The sequence below is a fragment of the Bubalus kerabau genome, chromosome 2 (assembly GCF_029407905.1).
Source record: "Bubalus kerabau isolate K-KA32 ecotype Philippines breed swamp buffalo chromosome 2, PCC_UOA_SB_1v2, whole genome shotgun sequence".
In the NCBI taxonomy this organism is placed as follows: domain Eukaryota; kingdom Metazoa; phylum Chordata; class Mammalia; order Artiodactyla; family Bovidae; genus Bubalus; species Bubalus kerabau.
In genome coordinates, this window is record NC_073625.1 from 56,699,107 (window position 1) to 56,717,496 (window position 18,390).

An 18,390-nucleotide genomic window follows, 5' to 3' on the forward strand; every position below is an offset into this window, starting at 1 on the left:
CCCAACCCACCATCCGTGCCAGGGGGTGGCAGTATTTCTGTGAAGAGCCAAATAATATTTGAGGCTCTGCAGGCCATATACAGTCTCTGTCACATATTTTTCTTGAGTTTGTTTTTTTTTTCCCATTCATCTTCAGTTCAGTTCAGTTCAGTCGCTCAGTCGTGTCCAACTCTTTATGACCCCATGAATTGCAGCACGCCACGCCTCCCTGTCCATCACCAACTCCTAGAGTTCACCCAAACTCATGTCCATCGAGTCGGTGATGCCATCCAGCCATCTCATCCTCTGTCATCCCCTTCTCCTCCTGCCCCCAATCCCTCCCAGCACCAGAGTCTTTTCCAATGAGTCAACTCTTCACATGAGGTGGCCAAAGTACTGGAGTTTCAGCTTTAGCATCAGTCCTTCCAAAGAACACCCAGGACTGATTTCCTTTAGAATGGACCGGTTGGATCTCTTTGCAGTCCAAGGGACTCTCAAGAGTCTTCTCCAACACCACAGTTCAAAAGCATCAATTCTTCGGCATTCAGCTTTCTTCACAGTCCAACTTTCACATCCATACATGACCACTGGAAAAACCATAGCCTTGACTAGACGGACCTTTGTTGGCAAAGTAATGTCTCTGCTTTTGAATATGCTATCTAGGTTGGTCATAACTTTCCTTCCAAGGAGTAAGCATCTTTTAATTTCATGGCTGCAGTCACCATCTGCAGTGATTTTGGAGCCCCCAAAAATAAAGTCTGACACTCTTTCCACTGTTTCCCCATCTATTTCCCATGAAGTGATGGGACCAGATGCCATGATCTTAGTTTTCTGAATGTTGAGCTTTAAGCCAACTTTCTCACACTCCTCTTTCACTTTCATCAAGAGGCTCTTTAATTCTTCTTCACTTTCTGCCATAAGGGTGGTGTCATCTGCATATCTGAGGTTATTGATATTTCTCCCGGCAATCTTGATTCCAGCTTGGGCTTCTTCCAGCCCAGCATTTCTCATGTTGTACTCTGCATATAAGTTAAATAAGCAGGGTGACAATATACAGCCTTGACGTACTCCTTTTCCTATTTGGAACCAGTCTTACAACACTTAAAAAATTTGACAATCACCCTTAGCCCACAAGGTGCACAGGAACAAGTCATGAGCTGCCCCCTGCTCCACGTTGTTGCTGTTCGTCCTTCTTTGAGCGCCCTTTGTGTTCTCTTCAGCTGATCATGTTTCAGGCGCTCAGGTTCTCCTCTCCCCCTGCTACAGGGCCTTTGCACTGCTCTTCCCATTCCACCTTGTGGGGAAGCTGTCTTTAGTCCTTGGAGTTCATTAACTTTGAGCTTTATTTTTGTCACATTTCAGTTCTCTTCCCTGTAGATGCCTTATCATGCACCCCCAGACCTGCTCAGCTCATTTTGGGCCTCCTAGCCCTCCATAATTGTTATCACAGTAGTAATTTTACGTTTCTACAGGTGATGATATCATTGTGCTTTGGGCTATTCAGTTCAGTTCAGTTCAGTTGCTCAGTTGTGTCCCATTCTTTGCGACCCAATGAACCAGGCCTCCTTGTCTGTCACCAACTCCCGGAGTTTACCCAAACCCATGTCCATCAAGTCTGTGATGCCATCCAACCATCTCATCCTCTGTCGTCCCCTTCTCCTCCTGCCCTCAATCTTTCCCAACATCAGGGTCATTTCAAATGAGTCACCTCTTCGCATTAGGTGGCCAAAATATTGGAGCTTCAGCTTCAACATCGGTCCTTCCAATGGACACCCAGGCCTGATCCTTTAGGATGGACTGGTTTGTCCCCGTGAATTACCTTGTGCCCCCCCATATTTCTAGCTTCCACCACAATGTCCATAACCAGACTCCTGGCTTCCATTCCTGTCTCTCTCTTGCCTGCTCTCCACCCTGCAACCAGAGTCATTTTTAAAACAAATCAGATTTGGTCATTCCCATCGAGTATAAATAAACGTGCTATTTCTTATAACCAACACAGCCTTGCTGGGTCACCCCCCACCTGTCTGTCTCCACCCCACAATGTACACTTCTCCCCCAGCCTCAGTCTTCCCACCCCCACCTCCACAAGTTCACTGGCTCTTTGTTGTGGGTTTTGTTTTTTTTTCCTTGGTTGTGCTAATGCTCACCCCCATGCCAGGGTGTTCGCACATGCGCTTACTCCTGTCTTAACTGTACTCCCACCTTGACTCTTTCAGCGTTCCAAGTCTCATGCCCACGACCTTTTCCCCATGACCATGCCCTGTCCATCCTATTGGAGAAGCTGCCCCTATCCCCCACCACACACACATCTTTTGTAGTCACTGGTTAACACACTTGCCTTTCCTTTCTACTGCAGTTTTTGCATAGTTATTTATTTGCCCATATTGTGCCTTCCCTACTAAAACATGTTCCAAGAAAGCGGAGGCTCTGTCACGTTCACTCATGGCACCCCTGGTGCCTGCCACAGCACCTGGCACTTGGTAAAAGCACAGTCAGTGTTGCTGATTGAACCACTGATGTGTGGCTTTGAGACGCACATAGTGGGATGATTGGATGAATGGGTGAATTATGCGTTACCCCCCTTTTTTTGCTCATTATCAATTGGTGCACATCCCTCTCAACTCAAATACTCAACTGTTCACTGACTACAGAAAAAAATATATATGGATACCTGGTCTCTGCAGTTGAGCATCTATCACTGTTAAAACTCAGAGCCCGTGGAAAATTCTGGTGTAGCCAGGCTGATGGACTTGTTATTCCTGGCTGTTCATTATCAGGATATTCCTACCTCATAATCACACCCACTTTTCATGTCCTACCAGCCCTGACACCTCTAGCTCACAAGAATTACTTTCCCATGGACTTTGTAATGCATTCAGTGCATGGAACATCTACTATGCAGTAAGTAGTATGGATTCTCTCGCCCAGAATAGAGATTCATTAAATGTGTAAGTGTTCATGCATCCTAGTTTAGGTTAAGGTTATGACCTCTCTAACTCACCCTTAACGCCTGAGTCATGAGTTTTGGGTGTCTCAATTTGGTCTTTATCTTCCTAAACCAGGAATCTATGACCGGGGGTCCAGAGGAAGCTAGTGAACAATCTGTAAGGAATGCCTTTAGCTGCAAGTAACAGAAACCCAGTCATGGATGTTGGGAGCACTGGGCTGGTGTGGTGATACACAGAGCCCTCCTTTTTGTATCTTTCCCCCTCACCATCTTAATTAGCTTCTGCATCCTAATGTTCATCACCTAAAAGTTGACAGATGCCTGTTGCCCCACCAGTTAAAGTAGAAGAGCAGGGGGTAAAGGAACAAAAGAGCTCTGACCGTCAGTAGGAATCTGATCATCTAGAAAGTAAAAACTTTCCTGAAAGCCCCACCTAGAAGTTCAAGTAGCTGTCCCCTGGCATCAGATTATCCAGCAATATCTTGGTCACCTTGCTTTCCCTGTCCACAAAGCCATGGAGAATTTGGTTTCTTACTTTCTCTGGTCAAAAAATGGATGAGGGAAGGAGTTAAGAATGGCTTTAGCATAGCATACAAACAGTTCCTGCTACAGGGCATTTTTCAGGAAAGGTTAGTCAGATTCTCAGAGATCGTTTCATTGACAAGTTAATAATACCCACTACCTAAGGAATGGGGGGCTTCCCTCATAGCTCAGTTGGTAAAGAATCTTTCTGCAATGCAAGAGACCTGAGTTTGATTCCTGGGTTGGGAAGATCCCCTGGAGAAGGAAATGGCAACCCACTCCAGTATTCTTGCCTGGAAAATCCCATGGACAGAGGAGCCTGGCAGGCTACAGTCCATGGGATTGCAAGAGTCGGACACGACTTAGCGACTAAACCACCACCACCTAAGAAATGCCATCAAAGCAACTATACTGAAACTCAATAGACTGCTCAAGAGAAATCTGTGGGGGTCAGTTTTAGATATTACCTATAGATAACAGAGAGTCTAACTGTGTATTAAAAGTAAGTAATTTTTTTTATTAATCATCAACATATGATGGATTGAATCCTATGAGCATCAAATTTACTTACAAAATATCTAAACTGATGAATTAATTTAGAGAATTAGTAACTTAACTAATTCAATGAGGCCAAATTTATATGTATTATAATCTTCTGTGTTTTAATGTGTTCAGCTCCTTATAATTTTTGCTCATAGGGGGTTGGGAGCTTAAAGTGGAGGTATATTTTTTCCAATTTGTAGGCCCTGAAAATAACAGTTTTATTATTAACAAGCTGTTATCCTAGACCAGCTGTGAGAGTATTTAAGAAGAGTAGCCGTGTCCTCTCCTTTTTAATCCTTTTTGCTGAACTGATGGATCAGATGGTAAAGAATCCACCTGCAATGTGGGAGACCTGGGTTCGGTCCCTAGGTTGGGAAGATCCCCTCGAGAAGGGAAAGGCTGCCCACTCCAGTGTTCTTGCCTAGAGAATCCCTATAGACAGAGGAGCCTGGTGGGCTACAGTCCGTGGGGTTGCAAAGAGTCTGCTATGATTGAGAGACTAAGCACAGAACACGCATTGTACATAGGGGCTTCCCAGGTGGCTCAGTGGTGAAGAATCCACCTGCCAGTGCTGGAGACGTGGGTTTGATCAGTGGTTCGGGAAGATCCCCTGGAGTAAGAAATGACACCCCCCTCCAATATTCTTGCCTGGAGCATCCCATGGACGGAGGAGCCTGGCAGGCTGCAGTCTATGGGGTTGCAAAGACTCAGACACGACTGAAGCAACTCAACATGCACAGTGTACACAGAGAGAAGCGCAGCTAACACAGGCATTACAGCCTGTGATGGATTTTCAAAACAGGACATGCCCAGATCAAAGCACAGCCTTGCGGACTCCCAGAAGCCCCCCTCTGCTTCCTCCCAGTCATAAACTTCCCCTCGCCAAAGTCTGACGGCTCCTCTGAGTTCTAACATTGGTTAGGAGTAACTGTTTTCATAGTTTATATAAATAGAATCATTTATATGAAGTGTGTCTTGTATCTTATGTTTGGCTTCTAATGGTGCCTTTTAGATGGGGGAAGAGAGTGGCTTTTTCTTACTTAGCTGTCCCCCCTCTTGAAACATTTACTCAGAACCGTGAATAATAAGTTTCCTACTTTCTCACATTTTCTGGCAACTTCTAATTTTCCTAATTTAGCAGCCATAATTTCAGGGACTGCTTCCCTCGGGGACAAAGGTATCCAGCCATCATACCTTCCAGGCTAAACAGGCAGTGCTAAGACCTGGGCTGGAATGAGTGGGAAAGGAATGTCGGTTTACCTTTTTGAAAACTTTGCTTTCTCTCACTCTCCCCTTACCCTGGGAGACTCTTTTCTTCCCCTTTCTCAATGAGCACAGAAGTGTCTGAGTGTCTTCCTGCTGAGACTTGCCCTTCCGGCCCCCAGTGGGTCCTTACATTCTGGGAACTGCCAGCGGCTCTGTTTCCACTCTTCCCTCATCAGTGCTGTAGTTCAGGTCTCCTGATTGTCAATTCACAAAAACCCTGGGAATCAACTTTCTCTCTGCCATTTCCGCTCCTTTGTCCTGCAGAATGCAGGGAGAGAAAAGTTATCAGTCTTAATGGAGAAGATGAAAGAATAACTGGGACGACCCAGAGGGGTGGAATGGGGAGGGAGGAGGGAGGAGGGTTCAGGATGGGGAACACATGTATACCTGTGGCGGATTCATTTTGATATTTGGCAAAACTAATACAATTATGTAAAGTTTAAAAATAAAATTAAAAAAAAAAGTAAAAAAAAAAAAAAAGAATAAATACAGCTTTCTTAGAGAATGCAAATGGTGAACTGTTTTGCATGACTTAAACAAAAATCAACTGAAACCAGTAAGTGAATCAGAATCTTTTCTTGTCTTGAGGGAGTCTTACGGAGCCCACTGTGATGAGTGCCATCTATCAAGGTCAGACTTAGAAATTTGAACACCACCTTTGTGATGCAGTGTATCCTTCACCCACCTAAAGTCTTACTTCCTGACACACAAAATTGTATTCTCGGTGATTGATTTCCTCATAATAATGTCCCTGTGACCCTTCAACCTGTTTATTAAATTCAGATGCTCCTAAGATGATAAGCATTTTCAGATCATTCCCTCATGCCTTAGAATTGTTTTTATTATTGGAATTTAAAGGCTGGAAAAGCTGTGTAAATTGACAGAGGCTAAAATGTGTGAGTGAATGAATATTCCACCATGTGCTCAAAGTACTATTTTTTTGTGAGTTTACTTGTTGATAAGACATTGCTCTATGATGCTCAGCCTCACATTTCCATAAACTGGACCTTCTTGCATTTTTTTTTTGTAACTGTGGCTCACCTTGGGGACTTCGCTGGTGGTCCAGTGGCTATGACTCTGTGCTCCCAATGCAGGGGTCCTGGGTTCACTCCTTGGTCAGGGAATTAGATCCCACACGCTCCATGACAGTGAAAATGAAACTAAGTGAAAATAAAAGTCACTCAGTCATGTCCGACTCTTGCAATCCCATGGACTGTAGCCCGCCAGGCTCCTCTGTCCATGGAATTCTCCAGGCAAGAATACTGGAGTGGGTTGCCATTTCCTTCTCCAGGAGATCTTCCCAACCCAAGGATCGAACCCGGGTCTCATGTGTTGCAGGGGGATTCTTTACCATCTGAGCCACCCAGGAAGCTCCCACGCAGCCAAATAAAAAAATAAATGTAAAGCTGACTCACCTTGGTCACAGCACAGAGCAGAGTTGTCTAGTAGTTGAAGAGAAGGTGGAAAAGTTTTTTTATTTTTTTTTTTCCCTTTCTGTGTTTCCAGCTATTTATGAAAACGGCAAACAGAAGTTATCATGTTGGCGCGTTGGGCCTTTTAGGGGAAGATGCCACATCATTAAAGCATAGCTGTGTGCTACTGTTTTAATGGTGTCCAAAGACATAATTGAATTCATGGACGTCTAAATTTAATTCCAGAAATCAAAGCTATGGTAATAAGAACTGGACGTGAGTTCTCTCAGGCCAAGTAATTTAATTCCTCAGCCAGCTGAACTGTTCTGTGTCTCTGTTCCTTGTTATTATGCCAGGGAATTGCTCGGGCAGATGCAGTGATGGATGGTAGGCATGTATTTCACTCTTTTTCATGGCTGGACACATACCAGAATGCAGATCGCTTTAAACACAGCTGTTTTTATACACATGCTTTCTGTTTGGAGTTTTAAATGCAACATTCAACTCATAACAGAGATGGTTGGGGGCTTTTGGGGATGCCCTGGGGCCTGTTTTCATCATCCCACCCAGAAGCCCACTGTTGTCTTTACCCTGGATTGCATACCTGGACCCTGGCATTCCACCCGCCCTTCACACGTTGTGGTTTAAGAAGACTCATTGAATTTGATTTTTCTCCCTTGTTTTCCATGAATTTTCCACTTAATTTGGAGAACTAAGGAGTATTGGTGTATGTTTCCATGTTACTCTCTCCATTCATCCCACCCTCTCCTTTCCCGCTCTCCCCCTGTGTCCATAAGTCTGTTCTCTGTGTCTTCATATACAACACCATATGTCAAATAGAGAGCCAGTGGGAGTTTGCTGTATGACTCAGTGAACTCAAATCGGGGCTCTGTGACAACCAGGAGGAGTGGGATGGGTGGGAGGTGGGAGGGAGGTTATGGTGACTGTGACCTTGAATACAGAAGGGAGCTCAAACACAAGTCTTTCCATTCTGTTGTTTTCCTCTATTTCTTTGCATTGATCACTGAGGAAGGCTTTCTTATCTCTTCTTGCTATTCTTTGGAACTCTGCATTCAGATGCTTATATCTTTCCTTTTCTCCTTTGCTTTTCGCTTCCCTTCTATTCACAGCTATGTGTAAGGCGTCCTCAGACAGCCATTTTGTTGTTTTGCATTTCTTTTTCTTGGGGATGGTCTTGATTCCTGTCTCCTGTAAAATGTCATGAACCTCTGTCCGTAGTTCATCGGGCACTCTACCAGATCTAGTCCCTTAAATCTATTTCTTACTTCCACTGTATAGTCATAAGGGATTTGATTTAGGTCATACCTGAATGGTCTAGTGGTTTTCTACACTTTCTTCAATTTCAGTCTGAATTTGGCAATAAGGAGTTCATGATCTGACCCACAGTCAGCTTCCAGTCTTGTTTTTGCTGACTGTATAGAGTTTCTCCATCTTTGGCTGCAAAGAATATAATCAATCTGATTTCAGTGTCGACCATCTGGTGATGTCCATGTGTAGAGTCTTCTCTGGTGTTGTTGGAAGAGGGTGTTTGCTATGACCAGTACGTTCTCTTGGCAGAACTCTGTTAGCCTTTGCCCTGCTTCATTCCTTATTCCAAGGCCAAATTTGCCTGTTACTCCAGGTGTTTCTTGACTTCCTACTTTTGCATTCCAGTCTGCTATAATGAAAAAGACATCTTTTTTGGATGTTAGTCTAGAAGGTCTTGTAGGTCTTCATAGAACTGTTCAGCTTCTTTAGCGTTACTGGTTGGGGCATAGACTTGGATTACTGTGATATTGAATGGTTTGCCTTGGAAACAAACAGAGATCATTTTGTTGTTTTTGAGATTGCATCCAAGTACTGCATTTCGGACTCTTTTGTTGATCATGATGGCTACTCCATTTCTTCGAAGGGATTCCTGCCCACAGTAGTAGATAGAATGGTCATCTGAGTTAAATTCACCCATTCCAGTCCATCTTAGTTTGCCGATTCCTAGAATATCGACGTTCACTCTTGTCATCTCTTGTTTGACCACTTCCAATTTGCCAAATTACTCTTTGCAACCCCATGAACTGTAGCCTTCCAGGCTCCTCTGTCCTTGGGATTTGCCAACCAAGAATACTGGAGTGGACTGCCATTTCCTTCTCCAGGGGATCTTCCCAACCCAGGAATCGAATGCAGGTTTCCTGCATTGCAGGCAGACTTTTTACCACCTGAGCCACGAGGGTAGTCCTAAGGGTCTTTTCCAGTGAGTCGGCTCTTCACGTGAGGTGGTCAAATTATTGCAGCTTCAGCATCAGTCCTTCTAGTGAATACTCAGGGTCGATTTCCTTTAGGAATGACTGGTTTGATCTTGCGTCCAATGGACTCTCAAGAGTCTTCTCCAGCACCGCAATTCAAAAGCATCTATTTTTCAGTGCTCATCCTTCCTTATGGTCCAACTCTCACATTCCGTACATGACTACTGGAAAAACCAATTTCTTCTTCCCCTTTCATTTCCAGTGTAAACATTCAATAGTAATTTTGAACCAGTTTCCACATCCACGTATTGAATATCTACCATGCAGGCGCTTTGTGGTATTTTCACATGTTTAACAAAAAATAATGCCAATATTACAGTGAACTTTGTTTTGGTATTCCCCACCCAAACTTTTTAATAAACTTTATTGTTAAGAGCAATTTTATGTTTAGAAAAAATTTGAACAGGAAATACAGGGCCTTCCATCAGCCAATTATTAACACTTTGCTTTGGTATTGTACACTTGAACCAATATTGATACATCATTAATAAAATCCATAGTTTACTTTAGGGCTCATGTTTTGTGTTATACAGTTCTATGGGTTTTCACAAATGCATGCTTGTAAGTTGGACTATTCTATATCATCTCTGATACTGTGTATTACAGAGCAGTCTCACTGCCCCTCAGATCCCCTCTGTTCTACCTGTTCATGCCTTCCTTCCTCACCCCAGACTCCTACCAACCACTGATCTTTTTATGGTCTCCATTCAGTTCAGTTCAGCCACTCAGTCGTATCCGACTCTTTGCAACCCCATGGACTGTAGCACACCAGGCCTCTCTGTCCATCACCAACTCCTGGAATTTACTCAAACTCATGTCCAACGAGTTGGTGATGCCATCCAGCCATCTCATCCTCTGTTGTCCCCTTCTCCTCCCGCCTTCAATCTTTCTCAGCATCAGGGTCTTTTCCAAGGAGTCAGTTCTTCGCATCAGGTAGCCAAAGGATTGGAGTTTCAGCATCAATCCTTCCAATGAGCACCCAGGGCTGATCTCCTTTAGGATGGACTGGTTGGATCTCCTTTCAGTCCAAGGGACTCTCAAGAGTCTTCTCCTTCACCACAGTTTAAAAGCATCAATTCTTCGGTGCTCAGCTTTCTTTATAGTCCAACTCTCACATCCATATATCACTACTGGAAAAACCATAGCTCCATAACCATGGTCTCCATAACTTTGCCTTTTCCAGAATGTCATATAGTTGGAATCACAATATCCTCTTTTTGCAACTGTGTAAACTAAGATCTGTGTTCAGGGATTAAAAAGCTGCAGATCTACTGAGCTGGGATTCACAGTGTGACCTGCTGGCTTCAGACCCCCCGTGTGTTTTAATTCAATGCCATATTCCCTCTCAAATATCCAAAACTCCTTGTCATAGGTTTTCTTTTTGCTTGCCCGAAATGTGTTTAATGACTATTGCTATTATTTCTCCCTCCCCCTCCAGTGAAGATAAAGTCATAGAAGTGGCAGAGGAGGAAGAAGTGGCAGATGTTGAGGAAGAAGAAGCTGACGATGAGGAGGATGATGAGGATGGTGAGGAACTAGAGGAAGAGGCTGAGGAACCCTATGAAGAGGCCACGGAGAGGACCACCAGCATCGCCACCACCACCACCACCACCACGGAGTCTGTGGAAGAGGTGGTCCGAGGTAATCCACTCCTTACTTGGATTTTCTTTCTCAGGGAAAAGGAAGGCATCACACCAGGGTTTGAAATTTCTATCCAGCCTGCTGCCACTGCCTCCCAGGTGATGGGAGGTGACAAGTTGCCTATGCTTGTGGAACTCATTTTGGTTGAACAAGCATCCAACGATTCATTTCAGAAAATGTGAAATCTTGATTTTACAGACTGTTCTGTGCCTTGTATATGCTACTTGGCACGTTGTTCTGCAGAACTCCACCTAACTGGGGGCCATGTCATTTGACAAGGACCGAGTTAGGTGGCCTCCTTGGCATTTTTCTGACAGTGGGTGTTGATTATACTCGATTTTCCGTGGCCCCTTTCATCACCAAGACTATGAGCTCCTTAATGCCAAAGGCTGGATTTTACCTAGTGTGATGCAGGGTGCTTGCCTTATCGAAACTTTTCAATAAATGTTGGTTGAGTGAGTAGTTGTGATTAGATTTAATTTAATTTTAAAGCAAAAGAAGTCCACTTGGAGAACAAGACATTATTTTTTGCTGTGAAATTTCACTTGGATGACTTGTGTTGTCTATACGATAGTTTACTGGGGGAAGCGACAGTGCGTTCTTAGAGAGGTAGATCTTAGACTTTGTTTTTCTGGTTAGTTAATGCTTTTATTGGAAATGTTGTATATGGAATGAATTAGAAGACCCTTTTTTTGTCTCCCTGAAATAAAAGCAAGGTTCGGTTTACGCTAAACAATGAAAAGTAGTGAATTGTTGAGTTGCCTTTCCTAAAGAGTGTATGTTTGTTTTGCAAATAGTAAAAGATGGTCCTAAGATTAGACTGAATGAGTACAGACAGAAGTATTGTTTTAATGCATTGCAGGTACTTTTAAAGTCTGTCCACAAATGCTACAACATTATGGTCACTTTTATGAAAGTAAAATGCTTTCTGCTCCATTGTTAAATTGGAGCTTAAAATAGGCTACTCTTTTTGCTTCACATAGATTCCTAACGATCACTGTAGTATGTCGTCTTCCCGTCACTGCATTTTTTTTATAACTTTGCTGAAGTATAATTTACATATAAAATTCACTCATCTTAAGTGCAGAGGTGTATAATTCAGCAGCATTAATAAATGTACCAGATTGTGAAAACATCACAAAATCCAACCTTAGAACATTTTCATCACCCAGTCCTCACACCCCTCACTGTGAACCCTTGTTCTTACCGCCAGCCCTCAGCAGCCATTAATCTTCTTTCTGTCTCTAGAGATTGGCCTTTTCTACACTTTTAATGTAAAAAGTGGGGTCATACATGGTCTTTTGTGTCTGGCTTCTTTCACTTAACATAGTAGTTTTGAAGTTCTCCATTTCTTTAACTTGTAGCTTTTAAAAGTGAGCTTATTCTGAATTGAACACTCAGAGTTAGCTTAAAATCTATTGCAATGTCACTTATTCTCTTAAAATATACATAGAATACCAAATAGATCGCTTAACTTTGTAATTCCCTATGTAATGACAACTTCTTCAGTTTAGCACATAAGTAGATGGTCGTTTACATAAATGCGCATTTTGTTTGAAGCACTGTTTTTCAGGACGTTTTCCGTGTACCTCTTAGGACCATCTGTGCAGATCTAGCTACATGAACTTGTTAGCTTCTGTTTTCCTAGCAGGGAAAGATGGATTTTTCAGGGCTTCTTTTTCTTTTGCTCCTGATATTTGTTTGATAACACATTCTTTTCAGGTTTACACTTATCAACCTGTGAGTATACATTTAAGATAAATAGGACTGTTCATAGATACTAATCACTGATTCAGTTACAAGGGAATTTTAATCAGTTTTATTGAAGCATACCTATTAGACTTTTAAATTAACTGGAGGCCCTACAGCCTTCTACTAGTTAAAATGGCTACAGAAATATCATAAGATATATTTTAGTGTCTTTATTTCTATAATCTATGTTTCAGTGTTGTAAATTGCTTTAGTTTTGAAGGTATACTATATCTTACTTTACTTTAGAAGATATACCATGAAAAAAAAGAAAAAATAGACTCAAAGAATCCAATAAAAAATAAAGAGAGACACTTCACATGACAAAAGATATGGCTCTTAAACAATGTAATACAATTAGCAATGCGTTTCAGAAGTAAAAGTGTGAATCCCAATCTAGCAATTCAAAAATGACAAATATACATAGATATTTATTGAGCACTATTTGAAACAATGAAGATTATAAACAACCTAAAAGTTTTTAATACGATTTTGGCTAAAGAATTATTATATGCCATACTTTGGAATATTTTACAGTTATTAAACAGAATAAAGCAATTTATATGTGAACCAAAAAAAAAGATGTGTGACTACAAATTACAGCAGCTAGTATTCCGCTGTGGGACTCAAGTTCTTGTGCGCTCCACCAGGATAGCTGCTTGCATAATAATTATTGTCCACCTAATCAACATTCATTTTTGGAGTACCTTTTTTGAATAAGCCATTTTACTGGGCTCAGTGAATCAGTTATATGATGAGAACACACAGGAGAGCTGACCCTCATGGATGTGAAAGTCTAGTAGGAAACATAAGTCAAAAAAATACAGAGTCTGTGTTGTAAAAAGTATGAGCCCACAGCCTACTTCACAGTACAGAAGACTGATCAGGGATGGGTCTGTGAAAAAGATGGCATTTGAAGGCAGACTAGAAGGGCTGGTGGTGGAAGTACCAATAGCTTGTCTTGCAGCCTACTTTAGGGTCATTGAGTGAAAGTCACTCAGTTGTGTCCGACTCTTTGCGACCCTGTAGACTATACAGTCCATGGAATTCTCTAGGCCAGAATACTGGAGTGGGTAGTCTTTCCCTTCTCCAGGGGATCTTCCCAACTCAGGGATCGAACCCAGGTCTCCCACATTGCAGGCGGATTCTTTGCCAAACCAATATGGTGCCTTGAGAAGGTACATGGCATGCTTGGGAGATAAAGCCAGCCCAATTAAAGGAGAGCGAGTAAATCTTCATCAGAGGGTTATAGGAAGGTACGTTGGGACTAAAATGTGGAGACTTTTAATGCCAGGCTGGCAAATGTTGGTACTGACTGAGGGTAATCAGTTCAGGACTTACTACGTGGTGAGGATTTTTCTAGAAACAATGAAGAGATTTTTGTTTTTATACTACTGCTATTGACGGGATGGGTGAACAGTAAGTGACATAATTTATGCAGTATATGAGAGAATGACACAAAAACTCACGCCAAATTCCAGACCCAGACAGAATTCTCTTGAGATAATATGGTCTTGTTATATTCTGAATAATTCCAGTTCTTTTTGCTTCAGTTTTTCTCTAATGGCACCCCACTCCAGTACTCTTGCCTGGAAAATCCCATGGATGGATGAGCCTGGTGAGCTGCAGTCCATGGGGTCGCTAAGAGTCAGACACAACTGAGCGACTTCACTTTCACTTCTCACTTTCATGCGCTGGAGAAGGAAATGGCAACCCACTCCTGTGTTCTTGCCTGGAGAATCCCAGGGACGGGGGAGCCTGGTGGGCTGCCGTCTATGGGGTCACACAGAGTCGGACACGACTGAAGTGACTTAGCAAGAGCAAGAGCATTATTAGATATTAAATAGAAATAGAGGGCGTATACATTCCTGTATTTTTTATAGACAGACAACTACAATTGAAAGAGAACTTTAGGAAAAAAATCTCCGGGCTAAAGATTAAAAAAATAAAAGAAACTAACCTTAAAAAATAAGTTAATAATGCTGATGTCAAGAACAGCATTAATAGTGGCCTTCTTGAAGCAAATACCTGATCATTTAGAAGTACCTATTATTAACACTAGAACTAGAAAAGCCTTTAATGGGAATCTATCTATCCTTCCATTCAAGACTCCTGAAATAGACAAAAGCTGAAAGTGAAAGTGAAGTCGCTCAGTCGTGTCCGATTCTTTGCCACCCCATGAACCGTAGCCTACTAGGCTCCTCTGTCCATGGGATTTTCCAGGCAAGAGTACTAGAGTGGGTTGCTATTTCCTTCTCCAGGGGATCTTCCCAACGCAGGTCTTCTGCATTGCAGGCAGACGCTTTACCGTCTGAGCCACCAGGAAAGACAAAAGCTGTGATTCAGGCAAGTCTTTCTGGGAAAGGAGGCCTAAGAGGAGAAACAGTTAATGGTATATATTGCATCCGTGTCAGAGTTTTCTGCGTTCCCAACTAATTCTGATAAAGTAGTAGAAGATTTTGATGGTAACATTAGAGCGACCAGTTTCCTGCCATTCCCTCCACCCCATTGGTATAGGAAGTGAGTTACAGCTCTTTCCTGATGAACAATGTCAATGCTGCAACTGACTGCTAACTTTGTAAAACTCTAATAACATATAGCTGGCTCCTCTACTGACAATAAAAGTTGGAAATGACTTGCAAAGAAGAGAGATTGAAAAGAGGCTTACCATCTCGTTTCCAATGTTAATGTTTCAGTGCCCGAGAGAAAATGTGATTTACAACCATACTTAATAATGAACATTCTTCATTACCAACACATTGCTACTAGTATGAGTTTTTAATGTGCTTCATAAAAAAGCTCAATAGTTTCGTAACCCATTACAATTTGAAAGAAATAGGCAGAGGGAAGAAAAATATAGGACATTTCAACATAGTCATAAAATTTTCAGCCATATTGTATTAGAATCATTGATATCAAAGCAGAAGATGCCAGTTCTGATTCTGATTCTGATTCTGTTAACTGATTCCAAAGGAAAAAGGGACTGTTGAGAAGTGAGCACACCTATCTGACTTTAGGATCTGTTGTTTTGATCGAGTGGAATAAGCCAATACCAATTTGCACACAGCAGTAGTCCACCAGGAAATCCCTAGTGTATGTAGACACTTGCTCCTAATTTTCTGTGTTTTGGGAAGTAATTGCATTTCATAAACCCAAGACATCAGGGTACACTGTGACTCAACCTTGAATCCTAAAGTCTATGTGCTGTGTGCTCAGTCATGTCCAAGTCTTTTTGACCCCATGGACTGTCACCCTCCAGGCTTCTCTGTCTGTGAAATTTTCCAGGCAAGAAGATGAGCGAATTGCTATTTCGTATTCCAGGGCATCTCTCTGACCCAGGGATTGAATCCACGTCTGCTGCATTGGCAGGCTGATTCTTTACCACCGGGAAGCCCAAACTCTGATTAGATGTGGGTATTGTAATAAATGGCATAGTCTATGATTTAGTAGCCAGTTTTGTTCATCCAGAGTAACTCTGGTTTTCCCTGTATGTCCACTGATTGAGCAAGCACACGTTTATCACGCCTCTGCTGATGGCTCGGCATTTGCTGTTGTAGCAGGTGTGATGGGGAGCTGGCTGTTTCTGTGTCATGGCCCATCAGGCTGGAGTTTCTTGTTTGCAGGATCACCACTCTCCCTTGCCTTTAGGGCAGGGATTCTGTCTTTTAATCCTTGTAATGTGCTGAGTGGTAGAATTTTTATTTCCCGTTTAAAGCCAAGGCAAATAAACCCGAGAGAAATTTTTTAAACCTTGTCCATAATCACAAATCTGGTAAGTGGTGAAGCCAGGATTTGGGCTCAGATGGACCAGAGTATTTTTTACCACCCTAATGTTATTTTTTTTTCTTTTTCCTTTTGTTTATAAATACACACTAGTTCAAATTAACCTGTGTTCCCTTGTAAATGTTTGTTCCTTTGTTCTAGGCATGTGTTCATCTTGGTATTGTTTCACTTTGAGCATTTCCTAACTTTTAGAATGCTTATTTATATAATAATAGTATCATTTTATTTTATTTTTATATTAAACCATGGCCACAGGCTAAATATGGACTGTCACCAATTTTCTAATCAAAGGTTTTATTAGGACACTGCCAATCCCATTTGTTTACATATTATCTAGGGTTACTTTCATGTTACAGAGGCAGAGTTGAGTAGTCACAAAAGATGCCATGTGGCCTGAAAAGCTGAAAGTATTTGCTATCCAGGCCTTTATAGGAAACTTCTGATACTGATCATTAGAAATATACTAGGAAGTTTTTTTATTTCAGATATTACCATTCCAAGTTAATTTCATTAAGGTGGTTTTATTATGGGTAGAGATAGACTAATAAAGTGTTTAAAGAGAAAATTTTTTAATAATTTTATGATCTTGGGCCAGTTACCAAGATACCCTTGGTAAGTCTGTTTTTTCATGTATGTTTTATAGATGCTGTTATGATGTTGCATGTTTTTTACATGATTACTCTGGATGATCCATGCTACCCATTTACCATCTAATGCCTGGCACATTCTAAATTTTCAGTATGTTTGACAAGGAAAGGCCGCTCAAGTCAAAGCCTGGCTTTACAACCTACAGACTGTGTAAATTTGTATCAGTGAAATAATCTCTATACCTCATTGCTTCCGTCTTGGAAAATGAGATGTAATAATAGCCACCTAGTTTTAACTATTTTGTGAGGATTAAATGAAGTAATTCACAGGAAACACTCAGCACTGTTCCTGGTAGACAGTAAGTGCTCAACTAACCTAAGCTACAATCGCTGAAGGACAGAGGAGCCTGGCAGGCTGCAGTCCATGGCGTCACAAAGAGGCAGACACGACTTAGTAACTGAACAGTAACAACTATAGTTGCCCTGGTTCTGTGTATCCTTTTGATCCCCAGAGAACTAACACTTACTCCTAATTAGGAATGCCAAAGGTAACCCAACAGACTGTCTTTTTGCATTATAAAATGCATCAATGAGACCTAGCCATTTCTATTGTATAATAGAGCTGTTATTTATGGACATATATTAAGGAGAAAACAGCTTAAACTTGGCTTCTTGATTAAATTACCTTTTGTGACTATATTATATATTTAAATATCTGCAGTTCAATTTTATGTCTGGGTGAAAATTGAATCAAGATAGTTTTAAATGCCATTGCATTTCAAGGTGGAGTTTCATTTCATGAGGGTATTTTAAACCTCTTGGAAGTTCATCTATTATATGGACAGAGATACTGATAGAGGAGACAATTTAAGCATACCATACAATGATGAAGTTTAAAAGTTTGATCTAAATGTTGCTTGCCTTGGGCTAGGTGACTTAACCTCCACAGAATTAAATTACTGTTCTTCTCCCTCTGGTTACTATTAATCTATGAGAAGCATCGTGTGATTTGCTGCTGTACATTCCACCAACATAGACTAGGCACTCCTAGGGCACTGCACCAGTTCTTGAGAACACAGGGATAGGAAGAAGGTGGCTCACTCAGGTTGCTTCCAACCAGAGCTGTATACTCACTCTTCAGGAGAAACCGGCCTCTCTGACCTGACTGGGAAGAAATTTTGGCAGCCCAGGGGAAGGAAAGTGCCCAGCCTAGAGACAGAAGTTTCACCTACAGCATTGCCAAGAAGTTGTCATCTGAGTGATTGTTTTTAAAAGGAGAACAGGGATTTGCCAGTTAGTGGAGCACCAAATAGAACGTGTCCGAGAAGTACCATAAATAAAGCAGAATGGCTTATATTATTATCTTGAAAGAAAGTGAAGTTGCTCAGTCGTGTCCGTCCGACTCTTTGCGACCCCATGGACTGTAGCCTACCAGGCTCCTCTGCCCATAGGATTTTCCAGGCAAGAGTACTGGAATGGGTTGCCATTTCCTTCTCCAGGAGATCTTCCTGACCCAGGGATTGAGCCTGGGTCACCCGCATTGTAGGCAGACCCTTTACCATCTTAGTATCTTAGGTTGACCTAATTTTTATGTCTCCCGTGTTACCTGTCTGTAATGCATGTTCCACTTGCAAGGTATCCCATCATTCACTAATAGGATT

General features: G+C 41.9%; 1 protein-coding gene across 6 annotated transcripts in view; it reads left to right on the forward strand.

The window, feature by feature from the left end:
• The window catches only part of APP (amyloid beta precursor protein), a 307,623-nt gene that overhangs the window by 157,593 nt on the left and 131,640 nt on the right, over positions 1-18,390 (forward strand). For all 6 annotated transcript variants that reach the window (XM_055567762.1, XM_055567763.1, XM_055567759.1 and 3 more), the window contains exon 6: positions 10,408-10,610. In XM_055567762.1, the coding sequence (XP_055423737.1) occupies positions 10,408-10,610 (203 nt within the window). The remainder of the gene's footprint in view (positions 1-10,407; positions 10,611-18,390) is intronic.